Consider the following 22,709-nt stretch of genomic DNA (forward strand, 5'->3'; position numbering starts at 1 on the left):
ATTCCATCAAATTAAAAAGTCTCTGCGTGGCTAAATAAAATATCAGCAAAATGAATAGGGAACGAACCATATGGGGAAATATATTTGCCAATGAACCTCAGACAAGGGTTTCATCTCCAAAGTATACAAAGAACTCACTCAACTCCACACCAGGAAGACAAACAATCCAATTAAAAAATGGGCAAAGGACCTGAACACTTCTCCAAGGAGGACACACAAAGGGCCCATAGACATATGAAAGGAAGTTCAACATTACTGGCCATCAGAGAGATGATCTCACCTACAAGTGGAAACTAATGAACAAAACAAGCCAGCATAATAGAACCAGAGACATGGAAATACAGAACAAACTAACAGGGACCAGAGGGAATGGGGGAGGGGGAAAACAGGAGAAAGAAGCAGAAGGGTCAAGGAACATATATAAAGGATCCATGCACAAGGACAATGGTGGGCAGGGGAGAATTGAATGTGCAGGTGCAGGTAGGCAGAGCAGGGGAGAACAATGGGGTGAAATGGGTACAACTGTTACTGAGCAACAATAAAAAACTTAAAAATTATTTAAAAATAAAAGGATCTTAAAAACAGCAAGAGAAGAGCAGAGAGTTACCTGACTATCAGCTGATTTCTCAAAAGAAACTTTGCAGGCAAAGTGATGTGAACAAGTATTCAAAGGGGATGAAAAGCAAGGATCTGCAACCAAAAGTACTTTATCCAGCAAAGCTGTTATTTAGAATTGAAGGGCAGATAAAGTGCTTCCTAGACAAGGTAAAGCTAAAGGAGTTCATCATCACCAAACCTTTATTATTGGTAATATTAAAGGGACCTATTTAAAACACAGAAGATAGCCCTGGCTGGTGTAGCTCAGTGGATTGAGCTCGGACCTGCAAACCAAAGACACAGAAGATCAAAACTATGCACAGTAAAATGACAACAAACTCATAACTATCAACAACTGAATCTAGGAAAACAAAAACAACCTAAGCAAACAACTGGAAAAGGAACAGAATCATAGAAATGGAGATCATATGGAGGGTTATCAGCTGCAGGGGGGAAGGGAGAGTATGTGGGAAAAGGTACAGGTATTAAGAAGCATAATTGGTATTTACAAAATAGACAGGGGGAAGTTAAGAATAGTATAGGAAATGGAGAAGCCCAAGAACTTGAATGCATGACCCATGGACATCTATTAAGGAGGGGATTACTGTAGGGAAGGGGATACCAGGTAGAGGAGTGCAAAGGGGGAAAATACTGGATCTGTAGTAGTATAATTAATAAAATATACTTTAAAAAGTTTTTGTTAATAGGTTTAGTTTTTAATATAGGATAGAATTGAAAATAGTCCATTTTCAAATTTTTATTTTTTGTATAATACAAAAAAATTTATACAGTACCTTTTTTGCTCTTATGAGTCAAAAAATAGAAAGCTTATTCACTGATGATACACAGAATCTATCCACACAAATGCCTTTTTTTCTTTTTTTTTTTCAATTACAGTTGTTATTCACTGTTTTCTTTAGGTATACAGCATGGTAGGTAGACAATTATATAATTTGTGATGTGATCTTCCCACTAATTTTGGTACCTACATGGTACCACACATTGTTACTATAATAATACTGACTGTATTTCCTATGCTGTGCTTTACATTCCTGTGGCTGTTTTATAATTACTGATTTGTAGAACCCCATGCTCTTTTTAACTTAACCTTGCAAGCCCGTCCTATCTAGCAAGCCTATATCTCTTCTTTGTATATATGAGCCTGTTTTTTGTTTGTTAGATTCCACATATCAGTGAAATCATATGTATGGTATATGTCTTTCTCTGACTTACTTCACTTAGCATACTACCCTCTAGCTCTATCCATTTTGTTTCAAATGGTAAGATTTCATTTTTATGGCTGAGTAATACTACATTGTATATATGTACCACATCTTCTTTATCCAGTTGTCTATTGATTGGGTTGTTTTTCATATCTTGACTAATGTAAATTATGCTCCAGTGAAGTTGTAGAGCACAGGTGGCAAACACAAGGCCCTCAGGCCGAATCCGGCCCTCCACCTTGGTTTATCTGGCCCGTGACCTTGTTTCTACCCAGCAGCAGCGCTGAGCTCCTCGCCCCTAGTTAAGGAGTAGTTACATTTATACAGTCCTGAAATTACATTCAGCCCTTTGAAGGCAACCACGAGGCTGATGTAGCCCCCAGTGAAAATGAGTTTGACACCCTGTCACATGAGTACATCTTTTCAATTTAGTGTTTTGGATTTCTTCGGATAAATACCCAGGCATGGAATTGCTGGATCATAGTGTAGTTTTATTTTTAATTTTTTGAGGAACCTACTTACTCTTTTGATAGTGGCTACACAATCTGCATTCCCACTAATAGTGCCTGAGATTTTCCCACATCCTCACCAACCCTTGTTGTTTACTGATTTATTGATGATAGCCATTCTGACAGGTGTGAGGTATAATATTGTGGTTTTAATTTGTATTTCTCTGATGATTAGTGATGTTGAAAATCTTTTCGTATGTCTATTGGCCCTCTGTATGTCCCCTTTGGGGAATTCCTTTGCCCTTTTTTTTAATTGGTTTGTATTTTTGGTTTCGAGTTTTGTAAGTTCTTTATAAATCTTGGATATTAACCCCTCATCAGATTTATCATTGGCAGATATGTTCAGTAAATTGTCTTTTCATTGTGTTGATAGTATACTTTGCTATGTAAAAACTTTAGTTTGACATACACACATTTATTTTTTTCTTTTGTTTCCCTTGCATGAGAAGATACATCAGAAAGAATATTGCTAAGAGAAATGTTAGAGTTTACTGCTTAGGTTTTCTATCTGATTTTCAGGGTTTCAGAACTTATATTTAAGTCTTTAATCCATTTTTAGTTTATTCTTACATATGGTGTAAGAATGTGATCTAGTTTCTTCCTTTCTGTATCTATGTGTTCAATTTTCCTAACACCATTTATTAAAATAGTCTGTCTTTACCACATTGTATGTTTTTTGCCTCTTTTGTTATATGCTAATTGACCATATAGCCATGGATATATTTCTGGGCTCTTTATTCTGTTCCATTGATTTGTCTGTTTTTAATGTCAGTACCATGCTGTTTTTGATTACTGTTTTGGGGAGTGTAGGGAGAGGGAATTAATCCTCACCAGAGGACATACTTACTGATTTTAGAGAAAGTAGAAGGAAGAAAAAGAAAGAGAGGGTAGACATCAGATAGTTGCCTCTCATATACACCCTGACTGGTGATGCAAGCCACAACTAGGCATATGCCCTGATGGGGAATCAAACCCATGAACTTTTGGTTTTCAGGATGACACTCCAACCTCCTGAGCCACACTGGCCAGAGCTGATTACTGTAGTTTTGTGCTAAAATTTTATATCAGGTAGGATGATACTTCCAACTTTGTTCTTCTTTCTCAAGATCGCTATGGCTGTTCAGGGTCTTCTGTGGTTTTATATAAATTCCAGGATTATTCTAATTCTGATAAAAATGCTATTGGCATTTATTTTGATAGGAGTTGAATAAAATCTACAGATTGTTTTGGATGACATGGACAGTTTAACAATGTTAATGCTGACTATACATGAACACAATATATGCTTCCATTGATTTGTATCTTCCTCAGTATCTTTCTTCAGTGTCTTATAAGCATTCAAATACAGGTTTTTTACATTCTTGGTTACATTTATTTATGAGATTGTAAGTGGGATTTTTTAATTTCCCTTTCTGATAGTTCCTTATTGTTGTATAAAATGCAACCAATTTCTGATTATTATATTGTACCCTGCTACTTTGCTGAATTCATTTATCAGTTCCAGCAATATTTTGGTGGAATCTTTAGGTTTCTCTTTAGGTTGTTTCAATATTTGGAAACCATTTAATGTGATACACCACATAAATTAAATAAAGGATAAAAATATATAAACAGGTGCAGTAAAAGCATCAGACATTTGATAAAGTCTAGTATCCATTTGTAATAAAAACTCTTAGTGGAAACAGAAGGAACATACCTAAACATAATAAAGCCCATATATGACAAACCAATAGCTAGTGTAATCAGTGAGGAAAAGCTAAAGCAAGATCGGGAGCTTTAAGGAGAAAAGCTTTCCCTAAGATCAGGAACAAGATTAGGAACAAGGCAGGGCTGTTCACTTTCACCACTTTTATCCACCTTAGTATTTGAAGTCTTAGCCATAAAAATGAGAAGGAAAAGAAACAAAAAACATCCAAATTGAAAAGAAGGAAGTATAACTGTCATCATTTGAGGATGACATGATACTACGTATAGAGCTTCTTGGACTTCCTGGAAGTCTATTTCCTTCACCAGATTGGGGAAGTTTTCAATTTCTTGCTGCTGCTGTTTTTCTTCTGGATAAATATCTTCTTCCAGATATTGGAACATTTAAAGTTTACCCAGAGGTTCCTAAGCCTCTCTTCATTTTTTTGAATTCTTGTATCTTCATTCTGTTCTAGTTGGATGTTTATTTCTTCCTTTTGTTCCAGATCATTGATTTGAGTCCTGATTTCCTTCCTCTCACTTTTGGTTTCCTGAGTATTTTGCCTTATTTCACTTTGGGTAGCCTTCATTTATTCTTTCATTTTGTGACCTAGCTCAATTGGTTCTGTGACCATCTTGATTACCAGTGTTTTAAATTCCACATCAGATAGATTGGCTATCTCTTTGCTTAGAGATAGATTGCTTAGCTCTTTCTCTGGAGTTTTCCTCTGTTCTTTCATTTGGGCCATATTTCTTTGTCTCAGTGCACCTGTTAAGTTGTAAGGGGGCGGGACCAGAGGTATTCGCCAGGGCAGGGCAGCCCTCTTTGCTCTGTTGTGGCACTGTCTGTTGGGGAAGGATCAGCGAGGGAACAATGCAGCTTGCTTGCTGGGCTCTAGCCCCACTTTCCAACAAACTCTCATGTGAGACTGGAAGTTTCTCCCACCATGGCAACCACCATAGTCCACAGTCAGCTCTGAGCCTTAGTTTCCCATTCAGCCAGTCCTGCCTGCACAGTCTGCCACCTTCCTCCACGTTTTCTCTCAGTCTGCCCATCCCCCTCCTACCAGTCTGGTTGGCTTGGTTGACTGTTTCTTCAATTCCTTGGTTGTTAGAGTTCCATGCAGTTTGATTTTTCTGGCACTTCTGGTGGTTTTTTGTTTTTAGATTGGTTGTTATCCTCCTCTTGGTTGTGCAAGGAAGAGAAGGGTTTCTGCCTATGCCTCCATCTTAGCCGGAACCCTGATTTTTTTTAATGTATTGCTGAATTGTTTGCTAATACTTTGGAGGATTTTTGCATCTGTGTTCATCAGTGATGTTAGCCTATAATTTTCTTGTTTTGTAATATCTTTGTCTGGTTTGGAATTAGGGTAATGCTTGCCTTATAAAATGAACTTTGGAACTCTTCCCTCTTCTTAAATTTTTTTTGGAATACTTGAGAGGAAGAGGTGTTGTTATTTCTTTGAATGTTTGGTAAAATTCACCTGTGAGCCACCTGGTTCAGGACTTTAGTAGAGAGTCTTTTGATTGCTGATTTGGTTTTGTTGGTAGTAATTGGTCTGTTCAGTTTTTCTGTTTCTTCTTGATTCAGTCTTGGAAGATTGTATGTTTTTAAGAATTTATCCATTTCTTTCATGTTGTTCAATTTATTGGTATATAATTGTTTGTAGAATTTTATAGGGTTTTTTTTAATCCTCACATGAGGATGTGTTTATTGATTTTAGAGAGAGAGATGTGAAAGAGAAACATCAATCAGTTGCCTTCCATATGTGCCCCATCCAAGGATTAAACCTGCAATGTTTTGATGTACATGACTTCACTCTTAACTAACTGAACCATTCATCCGATGCAGAATTTTATGGTTTTATTAACACAAATACAGTGTGTACATAACCTGTTCATTTTCTTCACTGCACTGCCTGGTATTGGAATTTTTGACTCCAATGGCCAGCTGGTCTGCTCTTCCTACAGTAGCTTTTTGGTTCTTTGAGGAGACATTGTGAGCAGTCTCAGCACAGTAAGATTTGTTGTACATCAGCAGCACTTCAAGCTCCTTGATGCTGTGGACCAGGAACTTGGGGGCAAAAGCCACAGGGCAGCATGTGCTTTGTTTTCTTGTCGCTCCTTTAACCAGAGTTGGGCGTCATGATCTGGCCTTTAATCTTCTGTGTACCCTGTTGTCAGTGCCTCTGGGTTTCCACCAATTCTGCTTAATTTTGACATATCAATATGACTAGTGCCAGATGGACTTCTTGGTCCTCTTTTTGACAATCTTGAGTTTCATGAGGAGTCTGAGGGTAGCCATGGTCCTGAGTAGGACGTAGCTGCCCCCCTCTGTAGGCAGCACCGAGAAAAAGAAGAAGTTCTGTAATGTTTTCTAATAATCCTTTTTTGTTTCTGTGGTATCAGCTGTTACTTTTCTTTTATTTCTGATTTTATTTATTTTGGTCCTCTCTTTCTTGATGAGTCTGGTTAAAGATTTATCAATCTTGTTTATCTTTTCCAAGTACCAGCTCTTGGTTATATTGATCTTTTGTATTTTTTTAAGATTCTATTTTATTTATTTCTGCTCTGATCTTTATTATTTTCTTCCTTCTACTCACTTAGGGCTTTGTTTGTTGTTCTTTTTCTAGTTCTTTTAGGCATAAGGTTAGGTTGTTCATTTGAGATTTTTATTTTTTTTTGGTAGTCCTGTTTTGATGCAAATTTTTCTTTAGGACTGCTTTTGCTATGTCCTATAGATTTGGGGCTATTTTGTTTTCATTTTCATTTGTTTCAAGGTATCTTTTTTACTTCTTCCTTGATCTTACTGTTAACCCATTAATCGTTTAGTAACAGGTTATTTAGCCTCCATGCGTTTGTGTGTTTTTCAGGTTTCGTTTCCTGTAATTGATTTTTAGTTTCATACTATTGTGGTCAGAGAAGATGCTTAATATGATTTCAGCCTTCTTTAGTTTATTAAGACTTGTATTGTGGCTTAACATGTGGTTTATCCTGGAAAATACTTCATGTGACTTGAAAAGAAAGGTTATTTTGTTCTTGGATGAAAAATGCTAAAAAATATCAATTAACTTCATCTGGTCTAATGTGTCATTTAATGCCACTGTTTCCTTGTTGATTTTGTCTGGAAGATTCATCCAGTAATACCAACAGGGTGTTCAAGACCCCTATTATAACTTTATTAATGTCAGTCTCTCCCTTTATGTCCATCAATATTTGCTTTATATATTAATAGGTGCTCCTGTGTTGGGAGTAGTATAAATGTTTACAAGAGCTATATCCACTTGTTGGATCGATAGCTTTATCATTATGTAATGTCCTTCTTTGTCTCTTACTATGGCCCTAGTTTTAAAGTCTGTTTTGTCTAATGTGAGCATTGCTACCCCAGCTTTTTTTGGGGGGGGGGTAATATATTTTATTGATTTTACCATTACAGTTGTTCTATTCCCCTCCACCCGCACACTCCCTCCCCCACCATTCTTCCCCCCTTAGTTTATAACCACGTGTCTCAAGTTCTTTAGATTCTATATTTCCCCTACTATTCTTGCCCTCCCCGCTGTCTGTTTTCTACCTACCATCTATGCTATTTTCTATGCCTTCTCCCCCCTTCTCCTCCTCCCACTCCCCTGTTGCTAACCCTCCATGTGTTCTTCATTTCTGTGGTTCCACTCCTGATCTAGCTGTCCTCTTGGTTTGCTTTTGTTTTAGGTATGGTTGTTGATAACTGTGAGTTTGCTGTCCTTTCACTGTTCATATTTTTCATCTTCTTTTTCTTATATAAGTCCCTTTAGCATTTCATATAATAAGGGCTTGGTGATGATGAACTCCTTGAACTTGACCTTATCTGAGAAGCACTTTATCTGTCCTTCCATTCTAAATGAAAGTTTTGCTGGATAAAGCAATCTTGGCTGTAGGTCTTTGGATTTCATGACTTGGAATACTTCTTTCCAGCCCCTTCTTGCTTGTAAGGTCTCTTTTGAGAAATCCGCTGACAGTCTGATGGGAGTTCCTTTGTAGGTGACTGTCCCCTTATCTCTTGCTGCTTCTAGGATTCTCTCCTTCATTTTAATCTTGGCTAATGTAATTCTGATGTGCCTTGGTGTGTTCCTTCTTGGGTCCAACTTCTTTGGGACTCTCTGAGCTTCCTGGATTTCCTGGAAGTCTATTTCCTTTGCCAGACTGGGGAAGTTCTCCTTTATTATTTGTTCAAATAAGTTTTCCACTCATGGCTGTTTCTTTCCCCCTTCTGGTACCACTATAATTTGGATGTTGGAACGTTTAAAGGTGTCCTGGAGGTTCCTAAGCCTCTCCTCATTTTTTTGAATTCTCATTTCTTCATTCCTTTCTGGTCGTTTGTTTCGTTCTTCCTTCTGGTCCATTCCATTGATTTGAGTCCCAGTTTCCTTTCCATCACTATTGGTTTCCTGGACATCTCCCTTCATTTCAATTAGTTTAGCCTTCATATGTTCCTCTAATTTGTGACTAAAATCAACGAGCTCTGTGAGCATCCTGATAAACAGTGTCTTGAACTGTGCTTCTGAGAGGCTGGCAATCTCTTGGTTGCTTAGAGTTATGGGCTCTGGGACTTTGAGTTCTTCTTGCGCCATCTTTTGGGCTGTTCGTGCCTGTTATGTATCAGGATCGGAGCCCTAGGTGTTCAACAGAGCAGGGCAACTCAGTCACTGGGTTGTGACGCTGTATGTGGGGGCGGGGTCAAAAAGATGCAATGGTGTCCTGTCTGTCGCCTCCTGCCTCGGCCCCCACAGGTGCCGCAGCTGCCACTGTCACCTGGGCCCTTGCATTTTGTCCCACTGCACGCGAGTGTGCCACTACCATCAGCCCTCCACCACTGGGTTCACCCCCTGGGGCCTGCGTGGTCCATCTCACTGTGTGCAAATGTGCGGCCGAGGTCAGTCTGCCCCACACCCTGACTGGGTCTGGGCTACTTGCGTGCCTAGGTCTGGGGATCTTTCCTGCCCAACCCTGCTCCACTGCTGGCTCCACGCCTCTTACTGGTTCGGTGGAACAGTTCGTTGTTTTCGGACTTCCGTATAGTTCAATTTTCTGTTCTTTGGCTGTGTCTTTGTTCTCCAAACCTTTGTTGTATTCAGACTTGGTTGTGGGAGAAGACAGTGTTTCCACCTATGCCTCCATCTTGGCGGAAGTCTTTTTTTTTGGTTTTTTTAAAAAAAGTTCATTTACCAAATTTAACGCTCTAGGGAAAAAACTCTGGCTGTAATACTTGATGACACAGACATCATATTTAATCATATTTAAGCAGAAAATGTAAGAATAAAAAAAGTAATGTCACTAAAAATACTATACAATTTCAGGTTTCCTCCAAATTTGTTTTATGTAATTGGGTGGATATAAATTAATAAACAAAAACTTAAGCAAGATACATGTAACAATTTAACAGAACCTGACAATCTAATTTCTTTCATTCCCCCCCGCCACCAGAAATTCATCTTGAAGTCTTTCCATCATGGGGCTCATAAGAAAACAAACCAACACATGGATAGTAGAGTCAAACGTCAGATCTTTAAGAAGGTCTCATGACATACTTAATTCCTGTATAATGCAGTTATCAAGAACCTTTAAGATATTTGTGTTTTGTATGTAGAAAAGTGTTAGAGTCAAATATTCAACTCAATATAAAATAATAAGAAACATTTCTGATTTGTTAAGTTGAAATTGCTTCTGTTTCTAATTTTCTTTTTTTGCTGTAATATCACTGAGCTGAACAAATGAATCACCTTTGAGTACATAAGGGAAAATAAACACATGCTAAGTGGATAAAACATTACAACTACATCTTTACTAGACCATCTCTACCTCTAACACTTCAGAAGCTTAGAGATTCAGTGTTCTTACATTAACTGCAAGAAAAAAATAAAGGAGAAATTCCTTCTTTTTTCAGATAACAACTATATGAAGTCATGTGATTATACAAATTCTGCATTTGTGTGCAAAACATGAAATACATTTATCTTAATTCTCCTTGCTTACCAGACTTGTCAGTCAACTAGCAGGACTTCCTAAGAAACAGAGACTGAGATGCATTTTGTGTAACTTCAGTTAACCTCAGCACTACAATAATAAGAGATGCAGTTTTTTTATGGCTCAAGACAACAGGGAAGGGGGTCACAAGAAATAAATCAAAACTGTTAAAACTGAAAAACTTTTCTCAGTTTTATTTTCACATAAGCCTCATGGCATAATTCTAGCGCAATAAATCAGAAATCTTAATATTGAAAAGTCACCTTGCCTTTATCACCATATTAACCAAAATAATTAGATAAAACACATAGGAAAGGGTAATATTAAACCCCACTTAATTAGAGTTGGTTTCTTGACACATCTCATTTTTTTAATAGAAAAGGGTTAGTGCATCTGTTTGCTTACAAGCTAGGAGATCACTTTGAATTCTGCATTTCCTAACTGCAAACAGATATAGCACATAACAGGTTATAAATAAACTGGTTTTCAAGCATAGAGCCAGCCCCAATGATAATAATACATTATTTAAAAAGACCTAAGGCAATGATTCCATTTCCAATGGAAAAAAAGAACTGTGCAAACAAGCTTAAAACTACTTTTTTTGTGCCAGTGTTATAAAATGTAGCTTTTAATAAAACCTTGACCCAAATGCCAGCAACTTGAGAAAAGAATTTGGGTGGGGGAAGAAAGTTATTTCATTTAGGAAAAACAATCTATCTTTTTCCTAATCTTCAACACACACAATTTAAACATGTACAGCTTCTGTAACACTTTACACAATTCCTATGTACTGGAGCAATAACAAGATCTAAATACAATTATACTTTTTTAAAACACTGGGTCAAGGCTTTACATAAAAATACCATCCTCCTGGCTGATGTAGCTCAGTGGATTGAGCGCGGGCCTGTGAACCACACAATTGCAGTTTGATTCCCTGTCAGGGCACATGCCTGGGTTGCAGGCCAGTTCCCCACAGGGGACTCACGAGAGGCAATCATACACTGATATTTCTCTCCTTCTCTCCTTCCCTTCCTCTAGATACATAGATAGATAGATAGATAGATAGATAGATAAAAAATTTTTAAAAATACCATCCTACTTTTCCCCCTAAGTTTCTAAAATATGACATACTTTCCCCCAACATCTGCAGCCATTCAGAAATCTTTAGGAAACTTTTGTGCATGATCTTAGTTCCTAATCCCTGGCTCTTTGGGCTCAGTGACAAAAGATCAAAACCACCAAAAATGACAGTTCACTTGAAGTCGGATGAGAGATCCTGGCTCAATTTGTCTCATAGGGTGAAAGCAGTGCTGCACCAACTGGCTCCATGCAGGAGGGGCTCCTGAAGGATCTCATCAACCAGTCATCTGTACAGTCCAGATGATAGATGTGAATGCACGGCAGAAATCGAATTGGGTCCCCATAAACAAAGTCCATCATACAGATCACACACTCTCGGATCTTTTTTTCTGATCCAACTCTTCCAGGGTCATAAACTCCTGTCGGCAGATGCTGTATGAGGCCTATTCTTTGAGCTATCCTAATCTGCTCCTCTTCAGTCAGCTGAGTTGCTAGGCGAGTCTGGCTAGGTGTTGGATGATAGACCGGGACTGGAACTTGTTCTAGCTTTAAGACCTTGACCAAGTTTAACCTCTATGAGCCTCAGTTTCTTCATGTGTAGAGTATGAAGACCACTGATATGGTGGCAGAGGCTCCTGATCCAGCTCCGTCCCCTCGCCGAAACTAGCCCGGTCAGACTGAGACTCGTGAAGCAGGGAGATGTCATCCGATGTGGGGGATTTGAGGCAGTTCCCCATCTTCCAGGTTTTGGGTGTGTGATCTGCAGGGTAGGAGGAGAAAGCAGTGGCGGGGTCTTTCTTGAACTCCTCGGTCAGCGAGGTGGGGTTGGAAGGCAGGCCGGAGCACAGGCGGCGGCTCCCCCGCCCCCGGGCACCACCGAAGGGCCGCTCATGCCAGCCCCCGAGGGTTGGGGCTCAAGGCTAGGCCGGGGGGCTCCGCTGGGGTCGCCACAGTAGCCTCCTGCAAGGTGGCGGGGTGGGGGGGTGGGGAGGCGAAACACTCCCCTCCCCCCCCACGGGGCGGTGGCGGCCACGGAGCTGCTGGGTCTAATCCAGGTCAGGAGGGGCGCGGTCATCGCGGCTGCCTCTGCTGCTGCTGCCCCTGCTGCTGCTGCCCCTGCTGCTGCTGCCCTTGCAGACCCCAGCTTTTTTTTTTTCCATTTCCATGAAATATTTTTCATCCTCTTATGTGTCTTTGATCTCCTTTATGTGTCTTTCAGTCTGAAGTAGGTATCTTCAAGTGACTATTAATAGGTGTGTAGTTATTGCCATTTTATTACTTATATTTATGTTCCATTTTTTCTTGTTAAAGAAATCTGTTTAACATTTCTTGTTATGCTGGTTGGGTGGTAATGAACTCCTTTAGCTTTTTCTTGTCTGGGAAACTCTTTATTTTATTGAATTTTATATGATAGCCTTGCTTTAGGTCCTTGCTATTCATTTTCATCATTTTGAATATTTCATGCCAATCTCTTCTGACCTGAAAAGTTTCTTTTGAGAAATCAGCTGACATTGTTAAGGGAGCTTCCTTGCAGTTAACTAACTGCTTTTCTCTTGCTGCTTTTGAGATTCTCTCTTTGTCTTTAACCTGTTAGTATTTTAATTATGATGTGTCTTGATGTGTGCGTCTTTCGGTCCATCTTGTTTGGGACTCTGCACTTCTTGGACTTCTATGTCTTTTTTCCTTTCCCAGGTTAGGGGGAATTTCAGGCATTTCCTTAAATAGGTTCTTAATCCCTTGCTGTCTCTCTTCTCTTTCTGATACTTCTCTGGTGTGAATATTGTTATGCTTTGTATTACCCTACAGGGCCCTTAAGTTATCCTTGTTTTTTTATTCTTTTTTTTTTCTTTTTGCTATTCTGATTGGGTGTTTTCTACTACCATGTCTACCATGTTGCTGATTTGGTCCTCTAGTTCATCTAATCTGTTGATTCCTTCTGTTGTATTCTTCATTTCTGACTGCTTTTTTTTGTAGTTTCTTTGTCCTTTCTTGTGCTTAACATCACTCTGTCAAAGTTCTCACTGAATTTATTTGTTCTTTCCCTAAGGTTCTTCAGCATCCTTATAACCAGTGTTTTGAACTCTGTATCTAGTAGAATGCTTCTTTTCATTTCATTTAGTATTTTTTTTTCTGAATGTTTCTCCTGTTCTTTTATTTGTCAAACTTTTTTTGTCTCTTTATTTTGGCTGCCTTTCTGTGTTTGTTTGTTTGTTTGTTTCTATGTATTAGGTGGATAAACTACATCTCCCAGTCTTGGCAGGGTGACCTTATGTAGTAGGTGTCCTGTGAGGCCCAGAAGCAGTCTCCCTGATCACCTGAGCCAGTGCCTAATAGGAGTGTCCCTTTTGTGGGTTATGTGTTCCCTCCTGTCGTAGTTGAGTCTTGATTGCTGTTGGCATGTTAGTGGATAGAATTAAACCTCAGGCTAGCTGGCTGTGAGGATTGGCCATGACCACGGTGTATAAGCTGCTGTGCGGGGGCTAACCCAATGGGGCAGAATTTGCCCCAGCAGGTTCTAGTGCCTGCTGGACCTCCTTCTCAGTGTGCTACTTGTGGAGCTAATCATGTGGTGCTGTGTTGTGTCCTGACACTAGATAATATGTGTGTTTTTTCTGAGGCCTCTTGGGAGGGATTTAGTTGCAGGTTAATGTCAGATACTGCCTGTGATTGGCCCAGGACTACCTGCTAGGAGCTGCAAAGAGATCTACAACTGGTAGACGCCTGTGCTGGGCCTAGATGCTCATGGGCAAGTGGTATTCACCAGGTTAAAACATATTCAGATTTGGCACTAGTTCCGGGCCCAAGGCCACTCAGCAAAAATCTAGGGGTACACCAAGGCGAGCTGTCACCCACCTGTGACCTGCAGATTTTTGTGGTAGGTGGGGATCTCAGGTAGTCAGGGTGGAACTAATAGAATTCACCAAGCTAATGAAGATTCAGATTTGGCTATGTGGTAGGAAGGCTGAACACAGGTACAATGGCAGGAGTCCCTTCAGCTCTCACCCAGAAGTCATACAACTCAGTTTCTCCCTGTTTGTCTCTGGTACAATCCCCCTTCCCCCAAGCTGCAATTCTTTCGCCAGAGCCCAAGGTGACTGCGTGTAAGCGTTTGTGCATTGTCCTTTTAAGAGAATGCCAGGATTCCCAGCACCTTTCCCTCTCATCTGCATAGATGGAATCTCCACCTGATTTTCATAGATAGGTATTATGTGGACTCCTCTTCCTGGCACTGGTGTTCTGGGCTGGGGCACCCAGCATGGGGCTGAGACCCCTCACTCCTCAAGTGGAACCTGTGCAGCTAAGATATCCCTCCAGGTTCTCAAGCACTCATGGGTGGTGGGTACCAGCCTGTTTTGTTTCTCTACCCCTCCTACCAGTCTCAACTGGTTTCTTTATATTCTTAGTTGTAGGACTTCTGTTTAGCTAGTCTTCAAATAGTTCTCCAGGTTAATTGTTTTATGACTTAGTTGTAATTTTAATGTAGTCATATGAGATGGTGAGTACAGTGTCCATCTAATCTACCATCTTTACCAGAACCTCCACAAAAATGGCTTTTTCCTATCTTGATTTTATGTCCTGAGAAAACCAATCAGTGATACGAAACAGCTACATGGAGGTGTTCCATTTAATAGCAATAGATGAGGTTCCAAGTGACAGCCAACATCATCATATACACTTCCCAGTTGACTATACTAATATGTGAGAAGAGCAAAGAGAGGAGAGGAAAAAACCTACAGTAAAATTAAAAGAAATCTATAAAAGAGATAGTGATGGGGGACTCCCTCTTCAGAACTCTCCCGGACATTGTAGATGAGAAATAAAAATGCCCAATGCGTGATTTGCTTAGGGAGGAAAGGTGACTGGTCCGTCAAAGGATAAAGGTCCTGAATACTTTCTTCCCTGCATTTTTATTGATTTCAGCTCACACAGAGATACATAGTATGCATGAAAAGCTCATCAACCAGTGCTCAAAATGCTACTGACATCATTTACAGATAACAGTTGAAGAAACACAGGGATTGTCTCTGGTCAGGGTTAGCTTTTGCTCAAGTGTCTGTTTCATAGCACCAGGGCAGAGCAGGTCTCAAAGGAAATAATGTACATTCTTTCTCTGGCCATATTGGCCTCCCGGAAGCCGTCTGATCCAGTATAAGGTCTTTGGCATAGTTCCCAGGCTGAGTCAGGCAGGGAGAGCAAAGCAGCCAAGAGACTAGGAGACTTTGACAGAAAGACTGAGGACTCAGGCTATGACAAAGCCAAGGAGTGAGGGTCTTTCTGCCCCTTCTCTGAAGACCCCTGTTTTTCGCTGATGGCCCATCGCCCCAGTGCCTGTCTTAGGTTGTTCCTCCTCCTATGAGGGGTCTTACCAATCATTGGCTAACCTGTCATCCTCCTGGGCCATGCAGTGGGTAGTGAGGGAGGCAGGAGCTGCACTCCTGCCAGGAGGAAATGTTCTGTCTCCTTAGTGGCTCATGGGACAAAAGGCTACAGCCCCTGAAACCAGATGGGACAGCTCCCAACAAGATAGGAACCTTTAAATTAAGAATAAACTGTTTCTCATTTATTGCCAGATGGTAAAAATTCTCCAAGGGAAAAGATTAAAAGTCTTCTGTCATATTAAAAAAATTTTTTTTCTACTTCAGATTGCTTTTGTATCTTATTTTGGCATTTTGAAAACTTAAAATTATAAGACAAATTGAAATAAATTTGATTGCATTTATCAGTTTTTAAGGCACATTTTTCCTGTATTATTGACCCAACACAAGTATTACAGTTATATAATGTTCATACTGGTATATGATGCATGGAAATTGTCTTTTAATTGATTAAATGAGGTATGAACTTTAAAATAGCAATTGAGAAAATACTAATTCAGCCATTATTTATGGTACATTTAGAAAATTATTAATTTTTCATATATGCGTATTGGGCAAATTGTTGTACAGATTACTCTCAAGGTTCTAACCACTTTTAATCAATTATAGGATAGGTTACCTATTTAATATTTTATCATCAAGTAACATTTTTATAATATAAAATTTAAATTTATTTCTCTTTTTCTTTTATCAGAATACAGTCGTTTTGAAGCAAAAATACATGATTTACGGGAGCAGATGATGAATAGTAGCATTAGTTCAGGCTCAGGTTCTCTTCGAACTAGCCAGAAGCGATCCCTGTATGTCAGGTAAATTTCTCTACTTCTAATTATGGCAAGTCTTAATTATGCAATTACATCAAGTATTAATATTTATGCATGATTTCTTTCAAGTTTCTCACTGAGTTTCACTATAGAAAAATAAGTTGCAAAAAAAAGAATTTGCAAAACAAATGTTTTTTATGATTGATTTTCTCTGACAGTGTGTCTTTCTAGAGTTGAAATATTATTATAATCTGATTAATGAAAATTATATAATTTCTTGAATAATATAGTAAGGAAATACAAAGTATAGACCAGAAAATGTTTTAGTTGGATCTTTTACTTAATTAGTATTGTAGCTTAATACAGCATATCATCCAACATTAATATTTACCTGTATTCTTTTTTTTTAAAGATTTTATTGATTTATTTTTAGAGAGAGAGGAAGGGAGAGAGAAATAGAGGGAGAGAAACATCAATGTGTGGTTGCCTCTCACACACCCCCTACTGGGGACCTGGCGCACAACCCAGACTGTGCCCTGACTGGGGATCGAACCAGTGACCTTTTGTTCACATGCCAGCAGCCAGTCTACTAGGCCACCCCAGCCAGGGCTTACCTGTATTCTTCCATAGTAAAATATTCTCCATTTGTTTAACATTTAATTACCTCGACAGTTTTCATTATAGCAAAGAGAGCGTATATGTATGTGTGTATATATATATATTATATATATATATATTATATGTATATATATATAATGGCTTAAAATGCAGATAGGCTCGGCAAAGAGTAAAGTTTCAGGAAATTTCTATATGCATTTTTGAAACACTTGGGAAAAAATATGTTGTTTTTCTATGACATAAAAGATTAATGCAATAGCATAAATCTACTAATATTACATAGATACCGTTAGTATATAGGTTGAGTTTTTTTCACTTGGTTAATAAAACAGTAGTTTTCCTATTTATTTGTATTTTGTATACTTTTTTTAGTAGCGCTTTTATGTGTACTTTATTATACTATTATTTTAAATTTAGTTTATTACCATAAGTAATTTGAATTATTCTTCATAATTAGTCTTTCATTCATTTTGATTGTTTCAGGGAGCCTGTTGCTAATATTTTATTCTTATTTTATATCACCTTTAGAGATGATATACATTACATGGAGTAAACATTTATCCCATATATGTTTCTGTATGTTTAAATATATCTGTACACAAACATGTACTCTATACATGTTCTATAATACATAATAAATGGAAACTTTTCTCTTATTCTGTTTCTACTACCCTTTTTATTCCCTCTACCCTATTAGATCTGGGAATCCTATATGTATCAAATTTTTCTCTCCTTCCACTAATTCTTGCAGTATTTATTAAACTATTCTGGTCCAAAGTTGTTAAAAGCATTTTATGTATAGATACCACAGAATATGGAAAAATATAAATTTGTATTTATACTCTCATTTTTTCTTATCTATAATTTCTAAGTTTAGTTTAAGAGGTGTTACCTTTAATATCTGATTTATTAAAAACACATGACAGTCAAACATTAGGTTATATTTAGGTGCATTTAATGAGTCATCTTCCTTTTTTATTCTTAATTTTTATGTTTTAAAAAATACTTTATAAGTTGTGTATTATCAAAAGACTTGTAGCCCTGGCTGGTGTGGCTCTGTGGGTTGACTGCTGGCCTGTGAACCAAAGGGTCACCAGTTGGATTCCCAGTCTAGGGAAGACTTATAATGAAAAATAACTGTGACTTTCAAATTTTATTTACTAGAAACAGTCATCCTCCACTTTCCTAACAAATTCCCTTGCCTTTACCTCCAAATTTCTATTGTTTTAGTTACATTTTATTTATTGTGCTGTCAATAGTTATCAAAACTTTTCTTCCTTTCCACCATCTGCCCAGCAGCCCCCACCCCACCTTCCAAGCAGTCCCCACACCATTGTTCATATCCATTTGTCATGCATGTAAGTTCTTTGGCTCATCCATTTCCTATACTGTACTTACATCCCCATGGCTATTCTGTAACTACCTATTTATACTTCTTAATCCCCTCACCTGTTCAGCCATTTTCACACACCCTTCCCATCTAGTTACCATAAAAACTCCATATTCATGATTCTGTCTCTTGTTTTTCTTGTTTGTTTGGTTTGCTTTATGGATTCATTTGTTGACAGATATGTACATACTGCTATTTTATTGTTTGTAGTTTGGATCTTCTTTTTATTAAATAAGTCCCTTTAACAATACAATAATAGTTTGGTGATGATGAACTTCATTAGTTTTTTTCTTGCCTGCAAAGCTCTTTATCTGCCCTTTGATTCTAAATGATACTTGTCCTGGGTAGAGTGATCTTGGCTGTAGGTCCCTGCTTTTTATGTCTTTGAATATTTCTTGCCAGTCCATTCCAGCCTGCAAAGTTTCTTTTGAGAAATCACCTGTCTTACAGGAATTCCCCTGTAGGTAACTAATGGCATTTTTCTTGCTGCTTTTAAGAATCTCTCTGTATCTTTAAACTATGGCATTTGAATTATGATGTGTCTTGGAGTGGGCCTCTTTGCATCCATCTTGTTTGGGACTCTCTGAGCTTCCTGGACTTGCATGCCTGTTTCCTCCACCAATTTAGGGAAGTTTTCTTTCATTATTATTTAATTATATTTCCAGTTTCTTGTTTTTTCTTTTTTCCTTCTGGCAATCCTATGATGTGAATGTTGATGAACTTGAAGTTGTCCCAGAGGCTCCTTACACTGTCCATGTTTTCTTGGATTCATTTTCCTTCTTGTTGTTTTCATTGGATTTTTTTGCTGTTATTTGGTTTTGTTTTGCTTTGCTTTGCTTTGCTTTGCTTTGCTTTGCTTTGCTTTCTTACATTCCAAACCACTGATTTGATTCTCAACTTCATACACTCTACTTTTATTTCCCTGCAAATTGTTCTTTATTTTCCTTAGTGTATCCTTTATTTCTTCTGACTGGATCTGTTTTATGCTGTTGAGGTCCTCACTGAGTTCCTTGAGCATCCTTATAACCAGTATTTTGAACTCTGCATCTGATAGTTTGCTTATCTCTGTTTTGTTTCATTCTTTTTTGGAACCTTTGATTCTTTCTTACATTTGGGCCAAGTTTCTTTGTCTCCTAGTCTTGGCAGCCTCCCTGTGTTTGTTTTTATGTATTAGGTAGAGCTGCTTTGACTCCCTGTCTTGGTAACATGACCTAATGTAGTAGGTGTCCTGTAGGGTCCAGTGGCACAGCCTCCCCTATTACCCAAGCTGGGTAATAGAGGTATGCCCTTTTTGTGGACTGAGTACATCCTCCTCTTGTAATTGAGCCTTGATTGCTCTTGGCAGGTCAGTGGGAGGGATTTACCCATGCCAGTCAGCTGCAAGGAGTGGCTATTGACCACTGGCTACCAACCTCCTCCACCCTCTGTCGAGGACCAGCTGTGCAGGGGGAGGGTGTTGGTGTTCTGATATGTTCTCTAGCTGTCCACTAGGTGTACTGGCTCCGGGTTTTCCCAGGTGGGACAGGCCAAGGTCAGCACCCACCTGTGTTTTACCCAGGGCCATCCTGCCTGAGCTAAAAAGCAATCTGAGATGGCTGCTACTTATGCTGGGCATGGAGATTTCCTGGGTGAAACCAAGCTGTGAATATAGGCTGATTGCTCCTAGTGCCGGGCCTGGGGCCACTTAGCAAGAGGCACAGGGGCTGGGTCTCACTGAGGCCACCTTGTTTTAAAGAAATTAGGAGTTGTGAAGCATGAGCTAAGATGACCAGCCATTCATATGGAAAAGCAGCTTGAGTGGGCCAGAGTCTCTGGGAATCCCTAGAGTGGGGCAAACAGTGTTAGCCAGGTTGATGGTGTCTCAGATATGGCACCAGCCTACCAGCTCTGTGGCTCTGTGAGGGGTTAGCACAGAAAAGGGCCATTGACCTCTGCCTGCCTTTCTGTCTGGGAGAACACTGTCCCCCAACTCTTCCCTAGATTCCAGACACTTCAGTCTCTCCCTTTATACCACTGGTGCCTTTCAAGCTGCTACCCCAGTGCTGGAGAACAGAGGGAGTAAGTCTGAGTAGGTGAGTTCATGTGTGGGTTGGTTCTTTAAAAGGTACTGCTTGGAGCTCCAGAAGTTTCTTCCACCAACTCAGTCCCCACTGAGTTTTGCTACGAAGTTGTGGAGACTTACCTTCCTATCGCTGGAACCCTGGACTGGGGGGCCTGGTGTGGGGCTGGGACTTCTCTTCCCCAAGATATTACTCCCAAATTATGTGAGACCAGCCTGTTCTGTGTTTCCTCTATTCCTACCAGTCTCAGTGGATGTGGTTTCTTTAATTCCACAGTCAGACCATTCAACTCAATTTCTGGCAGTTCTGAGTGATGGTTATTCCATAGTTCAGTTTTAATTTTGATGCGGTTGTGCGAGGAGGCCGGATGTGTTTACCTATACCACTATCTTGACCAGAAGTTTTCTTCCAAATTTTTAAATAAAGTGCATATCCTGCTATTTCTAATTTACCAACTTTGGATAGCATAGACTTACTGCCTTGGTAAATGAGAACTTCCTCTCTCACACCAAACCACTTTTTCTGCCTCTTTTCCTATTACTCAAACATAATCATGTTACTGTTAATAAAGTTAATAGCATTTAGAGTTATATTACTATGTAATATCTGTCATTACAGAGTCAAGCAATATATTATAATCACACTTCTGAAACCCTTTATTTTTCCTGAACTTAATAGTTGTCTCACTTTTAATTCTTAATATTCCCTCTACTTATTACTATTTTCCTTTGTCTTCCAGTAACTTCTTCAGAGTTTTTCACATCAATCATATGGCCCGCATATGGTCTTATCAGTACAGTTTTTTCCATCTCTCTGTTCCAACTTGGACTAATTGCTCTATAGACTTGCTGTATAACTTTCACATGGGACTTGCCTTCGCTGTGGTCATGTTCCCTGTGGCTCTAAACTATGTCAGTCTCTTTCCACATTTTCTGCTTTCTCGATTTACTTTTGTTTGCCAGAGTACATCCTCCCATAAATCCCCGTGGAAAAGGTGTAGGAGGTACTTTTTGTGTCTCAACATGTCTGAAAATGTCTTATTTTGCCTTCTCCTTGATAGAGAATTTGGGGAATGTGGGAGGTTATGATATCCTATTTTATTTTCCAGGAGCCCATTCTTGTTACTTGATTGTTTCTTTTGTCATTTTTTATTTTGTGGACATAGTATGTTCTCATGTTTCTCTAATGTTTTCTTCTGCTTCTTGAATTCTCTGCTTTCTCTGTACTGTCTTTTTCTAGTTTGCTTGTTTTCTCTTCTATTTCCTTTTTTTTTTAATGTGAGGGTCTCTTTAAATTTTTAGTGCTCCTTGTTTTCTATTCTTATGATTTAATTGGAAGATAATTGACTTTTTCATTGCCCTGTCCTTCTCCATGTCATCCTTTTCTTCAGGGTCATTTAAATTTCTCTAGAGATGAATTCTTAATCTCTTTCCTGGAATATAAACCAAGTTGCTAGATTTCAGTTTTCTTACTAATCCTAGTGTCCAGATTTCTTACTAATCCTTCTATTTCAGCCCAGCACCTTCCGCCTTCCTACCACATTCCTGAAAATCAGTTTCTCTAGAAATTAAACCTCTGGTCTTCTGTGAGACTGGAAATAAGAAAAGGGAGGGTATAAGTGCTATATACAGTGTTTCCACCAGTTCTTTTGTTTACACTATTGTGATTTATATCTGCCTACAAGATACTTTATACTTCTAATTCATAAGCATTTCTAGGGTCTTGTGAATAAATCTTATTTCAATATCGCTCTCTTCAGACATTCCATTCACTCTGCTAGGTTTAGTTACCATCATCCCAAAACTTGTTAAACATTCTATTCTCCTATTGTCATTTCTCTTTTGTATTTGTCTTCCTTTTTTTTGTCACTTTTGTGAGGAGATAGATACATGTAGCCAGTCTGCCATAGGTAACCAGAAGTCTTATGGTTCTTTTTAATAAGTGTATTTTTGAGTTCAAAAGCAAAAAAATAAAAAATCAAGGTACAAAAGCAACATACAATATACCATTTATAAAGCTTTGAAACAAATAGAACCATACATAATTATGTAGTTATTCACATATATGTGATAAAACCAAGTCAACAAAAAAAGGGTAAGGCCAAGGAACTAATAAACACTGTATTCAAAATGGTGGTTACCTTCTAATAATGCCTTACTCTTAATAGGAATCAGGATTAAAGGGAAAAATACATTAGTGAACATGAGTTATTGATAAAGGTGTTGTGTATAATCTTTTGTTGGGTAGTAGATTAACAGGTATTTATTATACTCTCATAATCAGTAACTCTCACAGTAGTCCATGGGTTCCTGTTTCTAAATCAAATATATTAAAAAACAAAGCTTAAGTACAAATTTGGAAGTAGAGGTTGAGGATGATTTCTTTCCTCCATCACTCATTAATAATATA

At 38.7% G+C, this 22,709-nt stretch overlaps 2 protein-coding genes across 12 annotated transcripts in view; one reads left to right on the forward strand and one right to left on the reverse strand.

The window, feature by feature from the left end:
* The window catches only part of DLG1 (discs large MAGUK scaffold protein 1), a 309,015-nt gene that overhangs the window by 222,614 nt on the left and 63,692 nt on the right, over positions 1–22,709 (forward strand). For all 11 annotated transcript variants that reach the window (XM_037037510.1, XM_037037507.1, XM_037037511.1 and 8 more), the window contains one exon: positions 16,163–16,277. In XM_037037510.1, the coding sequence (XP_036893405.1) occupies positions 16,163–16,277 (115 nt within the window). The remainder of the gene's footprint in view (positions 1–16,162; positions 16,278–22,709) is intronic.
* On the reverse strand, positions 11,124–11,852 carry LOC118980857 (RING finger protein 11-like). The gene is made up of 2 exons (XM_037037519.1): positions 11,708–11,852; positions 11,124–11,663 (listed from the first exon to the last, which is right to left on the reverse strand). Exons 1-2 carry the CDS (start codon positions 11,827–11,829, stop codon positions 11,294–11,296), a joined length of 492 nt encoding a protein of 163 aa, XP_036893414.1. The 5' UTR covers positions 11,830–11,852; the 3' UTR covers positions 11,124–11,293.

The sequence above is a fragment of the Sturnira hondurensis genome, unplaced genomic scaffold (genome assembly GCF_014824575.4).
Source record: "Sturnira hondurensis isolate 20B ecotype Veracruz unplaced genomic scaffold, ASM1482457v3 Scaffold0023357, whole genome shotgun sequence".
Taxonomy (NCBI): domain Eukaryota; kingdom Metazoa; phylum Chordata; class Mammalia; order Chiroptera; family Phyllostomidae; genus Sturnira; species Sturnira hondurensis.

Bases quoted from the DNA above. Each gene is read 5' to 3' on its own strand.
- LOC118980857 (XM_037037519.1), bottom strand. From the start codon at position 11,829: ATGGGGAACTGCCTCAAATCCCCCACATCGGATGACATCTCCCTGCTT. The intron at 11,664-11,707 runs GTGGTCTTCATA...AGGCTCATAGAG, and splicing joins GAGCCTCTGCCACCATATCA to GTTAAACTTGGTCAAGGTCT.